This window comes from Pecten maximus, chromosome 16, assembly GCF_902652985.1.
Source record: "Pecten maximus chromosome 16, xPecMax1.1, whole genome shotgun sequence".
Classification (NCBI taxonomy): domain Eukaryota; kingdom Metazoa; phylum Mollusca; class Bivalvia; order Pectinida; family Pectinidae; genus Pecten; species Pecten maximus.
In genome coordinates, this window is record NC_047030.1 from 13,284,637 (window position 1) to 13,300,258 (window position 15,622).

The 15,622-nt window shown below is 35.2% G+C and overlaps 1 protein-coding gene across 1 annotated transcript in view; it reads left to right on the forward strand.

Annotated features, from left to right (window-relative positions):
* The window catches only part of LOC117345022 (phosphoinositide 3-kinase regulatory subunit 4-like), a 38,955-nt gene extending 25,722 nt beyond the window's left edge, over positions 1-13,233 (forward strand). The window contains exons 22-34 of the mRNA XM_033907948.1: positions 264-320; positions 1,026-1,069; positions 1,617-1,766; positions 2,217-2,259; positions 2,782-3,025; positions 3,340-3,529; positions 4,144-4,274; positions 5,896-5,980; positions 6,532-6,623; positions 8,564-8,668; positions 9,053-9,336; positions 10,444-10,616; positions 11,345-13,233. Of these exons, the coding sequence (XP_033763839.1) occupies positions 264-320; positions 1,026-1,069; positions 1,617-1,766; positions 2,217-2,259; positions 2,782-3,025; positions 3,340-3,529; positions 4,144-4,274; positions 5,896-5,980; positions 6,532-6,623; positions 8,564-8,668; positions 9,053-9,336; positions 10,444-10,616; positions 11,345-11,546 (1,800 nt within the window). The 3' untranslated portion in view covers positions 11,547-13,233. The remainder of the gene's footprint in view (positions 1-263; positions 321-1,025; positions 1,070-1,616; positions 1,767-2,216; positions 2,260-2,781; positions 3,026-3,339; positions 3,530-4,143; positions 4,275-5,895; positions 5,981-6,531; positions 6,624-8,563; positions 8,669-9,052; positions 9,337-10,443; positions 10,617-11,344) is intronic.
* The last annotated feature ends 2,389 nt before the right edge of the window (positions 13,234-15,622 follow it).

Consider the following 15,622-nt stretch of genomic DNA (forward strand, 5'->3'; position numbering starts at 1 on the left):
TCAAATAAATCATTCAGAAATGCACTTAAAAACAATAAAAATGTCTTCTTATTACATGCTATTTTATATTTATATAATATTTGCTTTTCTACTGTATTTCAATCCCTCATGCACAGCACCTTTTTGTCGTCTTATTTGAATTTTATTTCTGGTTTAGTAACATAGTTGGTTGCCATTTTTTCTATGACTTTGAGAATACAAGTTTATTAGTCAACTACAGTAAATACCTACTTTGTATAGAAAATACTTTGTTTTTGTTGTAGATTTTCAGGAAGCTGATATCATTTGGTATGACCGAGGCACATGAAGACAAAGTCTTTGTAAGTTTTCTCTGTCCTACTTTATTACGGTAAATGTTCTACTCCATCAGAAGGAGGTAATTAAAGCTACATACAGCTCCATCACACCTGATTACAGTAGCTCTGTATGTAGCTTTCTGTTAAAAAGGAAAATAGTAGTTTTAATATCATTTCAAATGCTTAATTATTATATTTGTTGTAGATGAAAGATAAATATATATGTTTGAATAATAACTCCAACTCCATATTTAATGTACAAATTGAAATTGGAAATATTAATTCAAAATCACCATTGTACTTAATTAAATTTGAGTCGACAAGTGTGTAGTTGGTGTCCTCAGCAAAATATCTTTTTTCTTTCATTCTTTATTCAGTATAAATGTCAAATATCTGATTCCATGAAATCAATCTAAAGGATATTGGAATATACAAATATACAAATATACATGAAATCTATAAATTCATGAATAAACATGAAATACATTGTATATAAATTCACGAATAGACACAAAATATAAAAAATCATAAATAAACATGAAATATATAATTCACCATCACCATTGTATATGAAATATATAAATTCACGAATAAACACAAAATATATCAATTGATGAATAAACATGAAATATATCAATTCATGAATAAACATGAAATTAATGGATTAGGAAAGTTCACACACAATTATTATAATCAAACACTAAGAACAAATGTATTCATTTTTTTCAGGCTATGAAGGAATACATTTTGAAACTACACAGAGCCAGAGCTGGGTATGTGTGGAGACATATTATCTACATTTAACAATTCCAGCATTTCTGGTGCCCTATGATATCAAACAGAACTGTAACAGGTTTTCTTTTTTTTTGTGGTCCAAAAGGACTTTAGAAAAAGAAATAAAATTTTATTGATTCACTTGCAATTTGCTTTGAACAAAGTTTTTGGTTCAATACTCAAAAAGTAATGGACATTTCCCAATATGTTTTACAGTAATACTCGACTTAATGATATCAGTGAAAAATGTGCCCCTGTCAAAATGACTAGCCAGGAAGATCACTGATAAGCATGAAGTCAATTTCAATGTGATGCCTTAATTCATTTTTTCTGAAAATTGAAAATTATTATATTGATGTTTTCATTCGTATGTTAAAGAAAGAGCTTGAATAATCCTGGCAGTTTTGTTGATAAAAGTTTCTATATAATATCCGATACATTGATGTCTAAAATAAAAATAAAATCACACCACTTATCTACAATTTAAATGAAGTATACATGATCAAGAAATATTGAGAATATTCTCTATGCTTGTTTCGTTATCAGATCATCAGAAAACAACAGTTCTAGTGAGTCCAGTGACAGCTTTAAATCAGGAATGCTATCTATAGTTGGAATGGGTCGGAGCATAACACGCAGACATGCTGATTTACTGAAACCCAAGGAAAGCAAGGACACTCCTGCGACACCCCCACGGTATGTAGAGACCAGAAATGATACAAATATTAAATCGTATTTCACTATGATACCTGTATTGTATACATGTATAACCAATTTCCCATGAAGCTGGGTATCAAATGGGCATAGCAAGTTTTCCCCAATTATAAAAAAAAAAAAAAAAAGATATGATGATATTTTGACTACTGTCCATTAAAGTGGACTAACAAATTCAAACAACTATGTGAATGTTTACATTAGACTAGAAAATTCAAACAACTATGTGAATGTTTACATTAATAATTTTTCTGTATGCTTTCCAATAGCCTACCAGAATATTCATATTTTTATGATTTTCTGTTCGTACAAGTTTTAAAATGAAGTATACGTGAACAACAAATATTTTGAATGAGTAAATATCAGAAATAAATAAACATGTTTATCTGAAGATTCATGTTGAATCAAAATTGATTTATTTGAACTTTTCAGAAGGAAGAAGAAGGTGCCCTCAGTTGAACCATCAGTTTCTATGGTGAGTTGCCATGACATTTACTTCCTGTCCTGTTCTGGATACAATGTTTATGTAAATGGCTACAGATCAATTTTATATCTTCTCTACACAAGAGCTCTCCACCACAGAATATGTAACCAAGGCAGTAATTTAGACTTTCTTTGTTAGTTTTGGGTAATGATGGTTTTGTTATTATTTTTCTGACAATTTGGAACCATTATATAATACAAACCTGTAAATTTTGAAGGGAGTTAATCTTAAGCCAATCTCATTGTTGGAAACCCATGAATGAAAGAGCAAAGTCTAATACGTTTCCGAAAATGGTCAAACCCTCAAGAGTGTTAACATATACTAAACAGAATTAAACATCCACATGTTATGTAGGCAGAGGTGTTTTAATCCTGTGATAAGAATTTAAAATCAACACAGACAAGTTTTACTGAATTCTGCTGAAAAAATTATATTGAGAAATTTCCCATATTACACAGAAGTGGTAAGTCTCTACCAAGATTATAATTAAATTTTTGGATTGAAAAATTCCAGAATGCTGAATGGAAAAGCATGTTTGGTTCTAATGAGTCTGCAGCATCTCTCGGCTCTTCCCCTAAGTTGAAATCATCTGTGAAGTTGGACACACCAGACAAACGGTCTGTACTTACAGCTAGTACTGTCAGCCAATCATCTTCATCCTCCTCAGGCAGTTTTGTCACCATGTCACCAGGGCAGGTGATGCTGTCAGATCTGTCTAAATCCTCACTGTCACAAAACCCAGAGAAAAGCTCCTACAGTAAGTAATATAATCAAGTGTCACAAAACCCAGAGAAAAGCTCCTGTGGTAAATTTATCTATATCAGATGTTTTTGATGTTTAATTGACAAATATTTTTTGTTTAATTTTGTTTTATTTCTTTGTCAGATATGTAGTTAATTTCTATTTAAATCATCTATCATGAAATACCCTCTTTAATTTGAGGTAAAGATTAGCAAATTCTAGTCAGAAAGGGTCTAAGTCTAGCAGGGTTTTAACATTAAAGTATTTCTCCTTTTGACTTTTTTTGTTATTTTCTCACTGACATTGGTACTTTGATTTTCTTTCTGCCAGCGAGATATCATCCATGTAAGTTAGACCTACGTAACTTGGTCCACAAGCGGCGGGACCAGTATTCCTCAGACGTACTCACCAAGGACCTACTCGAGAATATCGCCTGGGAAAGTCGACCCCCACCCAGTAACTGGAAACCCAAGGGACTCTTAGTAGCTCACATGCATGAACATCGGGCAGCAGTCAACAGGTCTCTCTACAATGTATTCTCTCTTTGTAGTAATGAAAGATTTATTTTACATCATCCATTTAAAAGGTTGAAATCTGCCCCAACCAGAATTTTTTTCAAACTTTCTAAATATTTCACTAAGGTTTCAGCTTAATTTTTATAGCTCAAATCAAATGTCTTAAATTTCATAAGCCAATGTAGATCATAGTGAATCTCAGTGTAGAATATATTGTCTTTCATTTTATTCATAATGTGAAAATTTCTTGAACAGATTTAGCTACTAATGTACACATGTAGAGTAGAATAAGCTACTAGAATGGAAAGAATTTGTAGAACTTTCAAAGAAAGACTTAAGTGTATAATGTATTGAAATATGTCAATTGGAATTTTATCATGCAAGAGGTTCTCCTATTACTTTAAAAGTATTTATTTTTCGCTCTTAAATCTTAGAGGTTATCAGAATTAAAACAGACCATTGCCATGATGAACTGGTGCACCCACATTACTTGACATAGAAAAAAAATTAGAAACTACAACAAGCGGAAATACAATTCAGCTAAATTTAGCCTAAAAGCCCTAAAACAAGATTGCTGCTAAAAATGTACATTTACAGTGTGATATAATTATGTTGCTAGGATACAAGTCTCACATGACCACTTATACTTTGCTACTGGATCAAATGATGGCAATGTGAAGATCTGGGAGTGCGAGAAACTTGAAGGCAAAAGTGTGGCTAACCGGTCAAAACAGACTCTCAACAAACAAGGTATGGACTCTTAACTGAGGTTTGAGCTTAATTACTCGTTATTTAAATTTGGTGGAATACATTTTTGCAATAAAATCTAAAAAAAAAAAAATGTTCAGGTAATTACAACAATAAATACCATACGTTGACTTAATCTAAATGATATGCAGAAGTGGAGACATACAAGACATTTAATTACGTGAAATTCTTGTATAAGGCAGGACAGGTGAGACATATGATTATGTGTAATTCTTGTATAAGACAGGACAGGTGAGACATATGATTACAGGTAATTCTTGTATAAGGCAGGACAGGTGAGACATGATTAAATATTTACATTCTATGTTGCATTTGTCTATATGTCGTTAGTAAACCAAATTGTATTCATGAGACTGTATACTACAATTTATAGTGATTCGGTCAGTGTAGGAATACACCTCCAGGTGTTGTAGGTTAAACAATGGCCGCCAGTTACTTTCGGCCTAGAGAGCTTTGGAATGCTAGCATTTATTTACAGAAACCACAACGAAAAATAAAGCAATGTCACAAGTTATGAGAGTATTATTTTATAATTGGAAAAATGTAGTCAACACGAAATAACTGTAAGTGCCATTCTTGATCTATACGAAATATGATCAAATTGTCAATGTTATCACACTCACAGGGGCTCGTTCCGAATTTTCAGAAAAGCAAGACACGACAACAATAAAAGTAAAGTATTTATAAAAAAAAATCTTGTATAAATATCAGGAGTATCAACATGGTTTCCGGTTGTGTATGTGTAGGCCTACTGGATTTTAGTTTTGTGGTTATTCACTGATGTCAAAGGCCTACCTTACAAAATTGAGCCCCTGTGAAGTTGAAAATCGTCTGCTCGTTAGCGACACTGAGTTGACTGGTTAGACTGGAATCTGTTTCGAACGAAATATCCTTGGAATCGTTTTCCCCTACTGTCAAGACGACTTTCATTTAGAATTTAAGAGCTGATATTCTTCTTAAAATAACGTAAATCCAGTCGATAGAAACATAAGTGTTTCCGAGTAATCGAGTCTGTCCTGGGCAATGCCCGTTCAACGCCGCATCACTTCTAAATGTTAACTTCTATCATTGCGCAGAAAAAACGGTTTCGATTTTAAACAATCAGAAATTATGCAATTGTGAACAATTTGAAGATACATACAAACGTATATAAAATAAAAAATAAAGCCAAATGTGTACAAAAACGATCTTATGTGCTTGCTATTAATAACGTCATCAGGGACTATATTATTCCTTCTGGAAATTTTGGCTTTTCCGGTATTTGAACTTGATGACGTCAGTGATAGAGTAAGTGACAAATTTAAACGCGTCATAACCTACAGTAAATAAAAAATCTTTATGAATGTAAATATAAGCATGGAAATGTTACAGATAAATATTTCATGTCGCCCTAACGAGCGACATTCTATTTATCTGTCACCCAAATTGTATTCATATCGACTGTATACTACCATTTGGTAACAGTTCAATGCTTAAATGTAATTCTTGTCATTTATAAAAAAGTTTTCTTTTTATCTCATTATGGAAGAGAAAAAGAATAAAAAAAATAACCTTCAGAGGATATTTTCTAATATAGATTGGATGCTGCAATGTTTTGTAACAGGTGGCCACATAAAGAGTTTGGTGTTCTGTGAAGGCTCACTGTCCCTTGCATCTGCCTCTGATAATGGAACTATATACCTTTACAGGTAAGATGTTCATTGTTATATGGACTGTAATTGGAATAGAGAAAATCACCTTTTGTGTCTATTTTTATGTCTCGACATACTTGAAATAAGAAATAGGACACAGCTTTTATACAGTTTTTTCTAATTTTATGCAAGAGTTGTTTCCCTTGGATTTACATAGAGATTCAGGTACTGTGAAAGTAGATATTTGGGTCAAGACTATATTGGAGAGGGATACGAATTGAAAGAGTTATTTCCCTTGGGTTATCATAGCTTCAGATACTGTGAAAAGATTCTGATTTTTATGATAAAAATATGTAAAGTCACGAAATTTATTATGTTATGACAATTAAGCATCTCCTCTTCTATACTTTAAAATCAATTCAGACTCTTTTTGATATTCCTGGCTTCCTCTTTGGATCTCCACACTTTTGGCCCCTAACTGACAAGTCCAAAGAGGACTTAGCATCTGTATGGTGTAGTTCAATATTGATAGACTTATACTGTATCTGTCATCAAATTAATATTAAATGGTGTAATTCACTTGTGTGTCTTATGAACATCCTTTGTAGAATCGAGACAGGAAAAGCCAATCTGATCAATGACATACAAGTCAGCAAGGAAGATTACGGTCAAGTGGTGGATATCACACATTTTGATACAGGTCAGTCTGCCTCGACATACCTTGTTTAGATCTACTGATACCGGTCAGTCTCCCTCGACATACCTTGTTTAGATCTACTGATACCGGTCAGTCTCCCTCGACATACCTTGTTTAGATCTACTGATACAGGTCAGTCTCCCTCGGCATACCTGGTTTAGATCTACTGATACCGGTCAGTCTCCCTCGACATACCTTGTTTAGATCTACTGATACCGGTCAGTCTCCCTCGACATACCTTGTTTAGATCTACTGATACCGGTCAGTCTCCCTCGACATACCTTGTTTAGATCTACTGATACCGGTCAGTCTCCCTCGACATACCTTGTTTAGATCTACTGATACCGGTCAGTCTCCCTCGACATACCTTGTTTAGATCTACTGATACCGGTCAGTCTCCCTCGACATACCTTGTTTAGATCTACTGATACCGGTCAGTCTCCCTCGACATACCTTGTTTAGATCTACTGATACCGGTCAGTCTCCCTCGGCATACCTTGTTTAGATCTACTGATACAGATCAGTCTGCCTCGGCATACCTTGTTTAGATCTACTGATACCGGTCAGTCTCCCTCGACATACCTTGTTTAGATCTATTGATACCGGTCAGTCTCCCTCGACATACCTTGTTTAGATCTACTGATACCGGTCAGTCTCCCTCTACATACCTTGTTTAGATCTACTGATACCGGTCAGTCTCCCTCGACATACCTTGTTTAGATCTACTGATACCGGTCAGTCTCCCTCGGCATACCTTGTTTAGATCTACTGATACAGATCAGTCTGCCTCGGCATACCTTGTTTAGATCTACTGATACCGGTCAGTCTCCCTCGACATACCTTGTTTAGATCTACTGATACCGGTCAGTCTCCCTCGACATACCTTGTTTAGATCTACTGATACCGGTCAGTCTCCCTCTACATACCTTGTTTAGATCTACTGATACCGGTCAGTCTCCCTCGGCATACCTGGTTTAGATCTACTGATACCGGTCAGTCCCCCTCGGCATACCTGGTTTAGATCTACTGATACCGGTCAGTCTGCCTCGACATACCTTGTTTAGATCTACTGATACCGGTCAGTCTCCCTCGGCATACCTTGTTTAGATCTACTGATAAGCACTTAGTGTTTAAATGAAAAGAAAATCTTTCATATCTTTAATACATATTTTAGAATTCGGTCCATGATACCATTTAATATGAGTTGTGTGTAACACTACAAAGTACTTTGTTTAGATATACTGATAAGCATTTGGCATGAAATGAAAAAAAAATCTTTCATTTATCTCTAATACATATTTTAGAATTTGGTCCATGATACCATTTAATATGAGTTGTGTGTAACACTACAAAGTACTTTATGTGTAGCCATATCTACACACCGCTATATTTTGACATGCTTTCACCTACGTTTTGTGATAGCTTCACGCCATCAAAGTGGGAATACATGTTTAAGAGACATATTTCTGACCTATAAGCATGCCCAGCCACCCTGTCTAAAATCAGTAGGTAGGGAACAATTTGGTAATAGGCGATAATCTTGTACTCCATCTTTATTGACTTAATGTAGTAAAAAAACAGGGAGAGTCTGGGGCTGCTATAGCTCAGTGGGTTAGAGTGCCGGCCATGTAGCCTCAGCTGAAGATCCAAGGTGCATGGTTTGACACTTCCTACCCGTGTTGGTCTGTGTTTTTTGTGGAAGTTGAGAAACAGGCCGGTTTGTGCTGTAGTGGCTGTGTCCATGGGCAAGACACTTAACTCTAATTCTCTGGATGGCATCGGACATCCTGTATGTTGTTCAGTGAGGTAGTCACCAATTACTTCAAGAAAACCCCACCTCAAAATTACCTAACTGTTCAAGGGGCAAACAAACAAACAGAATGGGAGAGTTGGAAGGGGAGATAATCAGCTGATCTATTTGAATGTGTCTTTTTTCTTTCTAGGTGCTCAGTCTGTGCTGGCTTATGCTACAGTGAATGGTTACCTGATTGGACGAGACCTTCGCTGTAATGAGGAGGTGTGGCGGCTAAAGAATGATCCAAAAACAGGTGTGTCAATCATCACATGCTATTTTGAATAATGTGGCATCAGAAATTTAAGAGAAATTGTTTGTTAGAAGATTAGAAACAAATGTGTCACATTTTTTACATCCCAGTATAAATATATGTAATACTGGATTAAAACTTTTGTTATGCTGCTATTACAAATTATGATTGTGTTACTAACATTGTTCTTTAAATAGTAGTCTTAATTTATATACAGATTTCCCTACATGATAAAAATTACATTTTAGCTGTGAGTCATTGTATCCAGGTTTTACTTTGATTATGATATTAAAGCATGATGTTTTACTGATGAGACTCACTGTATCACAACTTATAACCTTTTTGGACATTTTAATATATTGATGACAATTTCACTTTTTGTTGTAGGTCTTATCTCGTCCTTCGCGGTCCACCACTCTCAGTGCTGGCTGGCTGTGGGGACGAGTAGTGGTACACATGTATGCTGGGACCTAAGGTTTCAGCTTCCTATAACCTCCATTACTCACCCTACCGGAGCCCGTGTCCGCAAACTCATAGTCCATCCCAAAGAGCAGTCCTGGATCATATCTGCCACTCAGGGTAACAATGAGGTGTCGATGTGGGATGTGGAGACTGGCGCCAGGCAGAAGGCTCTTTGGGCCAGTACGGCACCTCCTCTTTCTCAGAACCAGGTACTTCTATCTGCCTGTCAGAACTATGTACAAACTACCTCTCTCAGAATTGCTGTCTGCCAGGAAAAATTTGTCCAGGGTTTTTCAACCATATATATATAGGATCTTCAATGAGTTTTTATTTCATATGAGATGTTATTAAACTAGTCTTAAAAGTTCTAATTTTTGCAAGCCTTGGTATAAAAGCTCATATGAATTGAAAACATTTAGGATCATTTTTATCACATAACTCAAAAAACTTATCTTTTTACCGGTTTTAAAGTCAAAATTTAGAGGGCTTAAACAAATAGACACAACCATTTACAATTAATAATGTAACATCATTATACCCCCGCAACGAAGTTATTCTTTAGTTTATTTTTCACAAAATTATGGTTGCTATGGCAACTGGTCACTATAAACAGGTTTTCCGATAAGAACCATAACTTTAAGTTTGTCCGGACAACTCCTCCTAAACTAAATGGCCAATTTCAATGAAACTTCACACAAATATAGAGGACCATGTGTAGATGTGCATGCCACTTTCTTTTTTTTTCAAAATTATGGTTGCTATGGCAACTGGTCACTATAAACAGGTTTTCTGATAAGAACCATAACTTTAAGTTTGTCCGGACAACTCCTCCTAAACCGAAGGGTCGATTTCAATGAAACTTCACACAAATATAGAGGACCATGTGTAGATGTGCATGCCACTTTCTTTTTTTTTTCAAAATTATGGTTGCTATGGTTATATAGATAACAATAATAATCCGGATTTATTTATTTCCATAAAGAAAGGAATTGGGTCGATTATTAGTCACTACCTCGGCGTGCGCTCGGAACTCCTTGGATGTGTTGTCATAGAATGACATCCGAGGTGTTCTGACAGACAGACCAGTTATTTACTGGTGACCATTATGGAAGGTTTGCAGTGCCCCCTCTTATTTCTTTCTCAATTTCAAGACGTCAGGAATTACGTGGCATCTTTCTATATCAAATAATTGTTACTTTTGCTACAATCTGTTTTACATTAATACATATTTCTTATAAATACTATAAAATAAGAGGATTACAATATACATTAATTAACACTGGATTAATGAATTATAATCTTCATTATCTAAACAGACTAGTAGCCATTCCATCTACGGTATGCACATGGCGGTGACGGACAACAATGTGTTTATGCTGACCGGTGGTTCAGATATGAGGGCACGATTCTGGGACATCACATACCCAGCTAACTCATTCATACTAGCCTCAGCCGCAGGAGACAACCAGCACACTGGGGCCAGCTACAGGTATTATTCAATTTAGATATATGACAGGGTCTATAAACATTCAACAAAGTATAGTCTACCACGTTTATCGAGCAACAAGCTATGTAATGTTTGTTAAAAACCTCACCAATACCTATTGCTGTTCAGAAAAAAAGCCAATAAAACAATTTTGATGTTCAATAATAAGCACATCCCCCTACTTTGAGTCACAAATTCCGTGTCGGCCCCTTACTGCAGGATGAATACAGGAACTACCTATATGTATTTAGTAGTTAATAAATACTTACTGCAATTAATCTGTCAAACTCAAACATAAAACATTTGTAGTGTAAATCATAAATAGAAAGAGTTTGATGTTTTTCCAGTATTTATTACAGTCATATGGAAAATGATAGCTTCACTTAAAACCTTATTGTATATATAAATATTTATGTACTGTTAGTTTCTACCTGGTTTCTGGCGATATTTTTGGCTTTAAATTTGGGTTTGATATTTTGAGTATTTTAGCAATTTTTCAATTTCAAGCATTTCATCAGAATTTGATATTTTTAGTATTTTTAGCAGAATTTATTATTTTGACATTTTTTCACTAGTTTTGATATTTTAAGCATTTCATGAGATTTTATATTTTCAGTATTTTACCAGCATTTGATATTTTGACATGTTTTTGTAAGTTTTGATATTTTAGGAGGTTCTTGAATATTTTGAGCTGACATGGAAGGTCATTTTGTATTATGATTCCTTTATAGATCAAGGTTAATAGATGGTACAGAGGTCATACAAGAAACCTACACCAAGAAGCAGGTTAGCAATGACGACATTCCACGTCGGGGACCAGAAGCTCCGTCACAAGGTCACCATGACATCATCAGTGACATCAACCTTTGTCAGACATCACAGTGTCTCGTCATCACAGCGTCCCGCGATGGTGTGGTCAAAGTCTGGAAATGAGGAGACAATCGTGAAATAAAGAAAACTTAGTGTCATGAGGATATGATGTCTGAAGTGTCATCAAAAATAGGAAATGAGGACATCTTACTGTCATCAATGTGTTTTTTTTGTTTAATAGTTTCATCAGTCTTGAAACAAGGAGTCATCAGGGTTTTGTGGAAACGGGATGTTTCCTTTAACTGCATGAAATGTTCAATACATTTACGAACTTACGCTCTGTAAGATGTAAAAGGACCAATAAGCTTTAGTTATGATGATGCTTTTTTTTCAAAATTTGATAGATTTGACTCTGTTCATGGAAGAGGCCAGAAGGAGTTGTGCAATAGACTATGAATAAGTTTCTTGTATAGAGTGATGTTTATTAAGATTTCTTAAGACTGCTTCATGTTGAACACTTTCTCTATTGTGATGCATTTGTCTATCAATGAAACACAGGTGCACATATGTACCTGTTTATGATAATGAATACTGAAGGAATTTGTTCAAACATATTTTATTTGAAATGTTCAAGAGGAAGCAAGGACTTTTTCACCTGACCAAGTATGTATATGCTCTTCATCAGTACTTTCCATTGGGTTTACAACTTTGTTTGTTGTTGTTGGTTTTATAACCTTCTGACCTGCCAGGGTAATTTGAGGCTTAGCCTCATTGTAGCAGCTGGTGGCTACTTCACTGAACAATATACGGAAGACCGATCATATGCTAGAAAGAGTAGTTAAGATTAAATGTCTTGGACAAAGCCACAACAATGACAACCCAGACAGGTCCATTTATGGGCTCCCCAAAACATACACTGCCACAGGTAGGGAGCTCAAACCACCCACCTCAGATCTTCACCGGAGGTTACAAGATTGCTCTTCACATAAAGCTATACCAGTACTGTAAATCTACATGTTTTAGCACATTCTGATTTCATTGATGGGAAATATGATTGGACTAATTATGTGTAACATTTCTATACTATTTCTATAACAAAATAGAATGTGGGTGCACCAATTGCCATTACACTTATTTGTTAAGATTTGATAATTAGTTAAATTTGTGTTCACAAAAACACTCAGTACTTGATTATGTTTACAATGTCTTCAGGATCATGATGACTCTCATAACGTGGTCTACACAGTACAGTACATTTTACTGCGAATAATGAATGATTGAAATACAAAAAATGTTCTTCATTGCATGGCAGTTCTCATTGACCCCTATATCAGATACAAAGGTCATTTTGTCCAACATTTAATGTCACAGCTCTAGTGTCAAGTGACAATGATGATGTCATCATTAGAGTGTATCCATGGGGACATTGATAGTACAGCCTTCAAAAGGCTAGCCCAGCTGATTTCCATATAAGGGGTATTAAAATGACATGACAACAAAATGGTTGGACCTATAAAATAGCTACATCGTATCTGACATAAGGTATGGCATTTATCATCTATACTGGTTACTGTGTGAAATTTTGTGTTATACAATGTTCTTAATGTATGTAGTGAGAAATTGTGCTTATGTGGTTACATGACTTGAATGTACATGTGTATATAAAATATATAATTGATAGAGAGAAAGAGTATAGAGGTACCATAGATAATATGTACCTTTAATCCTTGTTTTATTCAGAAAAGTGAATAAGGTTGAATGGTGCATTGTACAACTGTGATTTTTAACAAATAAATTATGACATTAGATATGGTATGACTTTGTTCTCTGTGTTCATGGACTAAAAGCACATTTAAAAGAGCTTCAAGGTACATTGATGGTACCATCTCATATTGTAAAAAACATAAAAAAAATCTGTTAGTTTTAATTGATTACAAGAGTAATAAACAAGAAAAGGTAAATCATCAACAGAGACGGAGGATAATGTTTTTTTTCCTAATAATGAAGAAAGTATACATTCGGTATAAGATATATAAAGATAAATATCTTACCTAGACGGCCCATTGTCATCCCAATGTGGAAAGTGTTGAATTTCATATCTACTGGGATTATTTTCTACACTCAACAATGTCTATATATACTGCAGGGAGGATTTGACAATCTTAGAATATTTTTAAAAAATCCGGTGATAGGAAACAAGGGACAGAAATATACTGCAATTACCTACAAAACAGGTAATCACCTACAAAACAGGTAATCACCTACAAAACAGGTAATTACCTACAAAACGGGTAATTACCTACAAAACAGGTAATCACCTACAAAACAGGTAATCACCTACAAAACAGGTAATTACCTACAAAACAGGTAATTACCTACAAAACCCATAATCACCACTTAAACATATCTTGTGAATGAAATGGACATCAAAATAGTAACAATATTCTGGGACAGCTGTATTCGAAATGTATTTCTAATTAGGCATGCCTACAAACTTGTCAACTGAAAATGAAGAAACGGCTCGAGAAATAGAAAAAGGATTCATAGTAGTTTGATATATAACCAAACTTCAAACGGGAAGAAAGGGATGTAAACGGGATCTTCCTATCTCGGTATCGCGACTGTCAAACTCTGCAGATACGGAAACTATTGAATGGGGAAACAATAGTGAAGCACATCACATTTCTAAACAGTATCAAACAATATAGGTTGGTTTATTATGACCCCCGCCCCCATGTTTTACCCATGTCCGTCCCGTCCTGCCCCGATGCAATGGATGCGATCCTCACCAAACTGTGTTTCGGGGTGTCAAGTGGCAGCGGGGGCATTTATGTCTAACAGACATTTTCTAGTTTATTTAATTTGTATGTGTACAAAGCGAAATTCTTAGAAAGAACCAATTTAAATATAAGAGAAAAAAACAAATTCTGCAGAACATGTCAAATGTCGTCATTGGAAAATCAATATTGACACATCCAGTACACTATATCAAAAACAAGGAATATCGACATATCAAAACCATAGTTAACTCAAAATATGAACATATATATAGATTTGCGTAGAGAGCATTGAAAACGTGCAAGGAAAATACGACCAGGTGATCCAGAAGAGGAAGCGTCTCGTCCGTAACAAGTGAGGGAGGCGAATTAAGATAAGCTAGGAACAATATAGCCGCTAGAATTAGTTTGCTTATGAGAATTTAAGGACCATAAATATTGGCAACTCTTCTTAAAAATTATTTTAAAAACACAAACAACAACAAACGATAAAGAAGACTTTAGCAATATCGTCACACATGAATGCATTATTTGTGCGTTTGTTTATGATAACTTACCCGTAATCCAGTTTATAGGTGAGCTTCAGTTAAGATATATTGAATCCATATACATATCTCGTCCAAATAAACCATTATCGAGACTAACACATGCAGCAAATTATCAAAGATAGAACAATACTATATGGTGAAACTTCTGTCTAATCGAATCAGTCTCGAGGAAAATATTACAAAGGGGTGTACAAAAGGCAAGATAGTAAGCACCTTTCAATAAAACTTAAGTTAGAGCAGAGCCAAAATGAATTACACTATTATATGGCTGTTCCGTCCTTGTAGGACTCGTCAGTGATGTTAGGGATATCATATACATGTACCTGTTCCGTCCTTCTAGGACTCGTCAGTGATGTTAGGGATATCATATACCTGTTCCGTCCTTCTAGGACTCGTCAGTGATGTTAGGGATAACATACAGCGGTTTCGTCCTTTTAGGACTCGCCAGTGATGTTGGGATATCATACAGCGGTTTCGTCCTTCTAGGACTCGTCAGTGATGTTAGGGATATCATACAGCGGTTTCGTCCTTCTAGGACTCGTCAGTGATGATAGGGACATCATACAGCGGTTTCGTCCTTCTAGGACTCTTCAGTGATGCTGAAAACCTAAAATGTTGACAACTTGGATGCAACGGAGGAAACTAAAAAAATAAAAAAAGTTAGAAAGAAATGTCAAAATATGTAAGGGAGGGGTATACAATAAATACAACCTAATTGTCTGGGATACAAACTGCTCACAATCCCTATCTATGGCGGTTTGTGTTTTTCGTGAGATGGTTAGAGTAGGTCTCCATACCAAGAGTTATCTTCTCACATTTTTCATCCTTTTAGCCAAGTGTGCTCTATAACTATACCCGAATGCAGGTTAAGTCG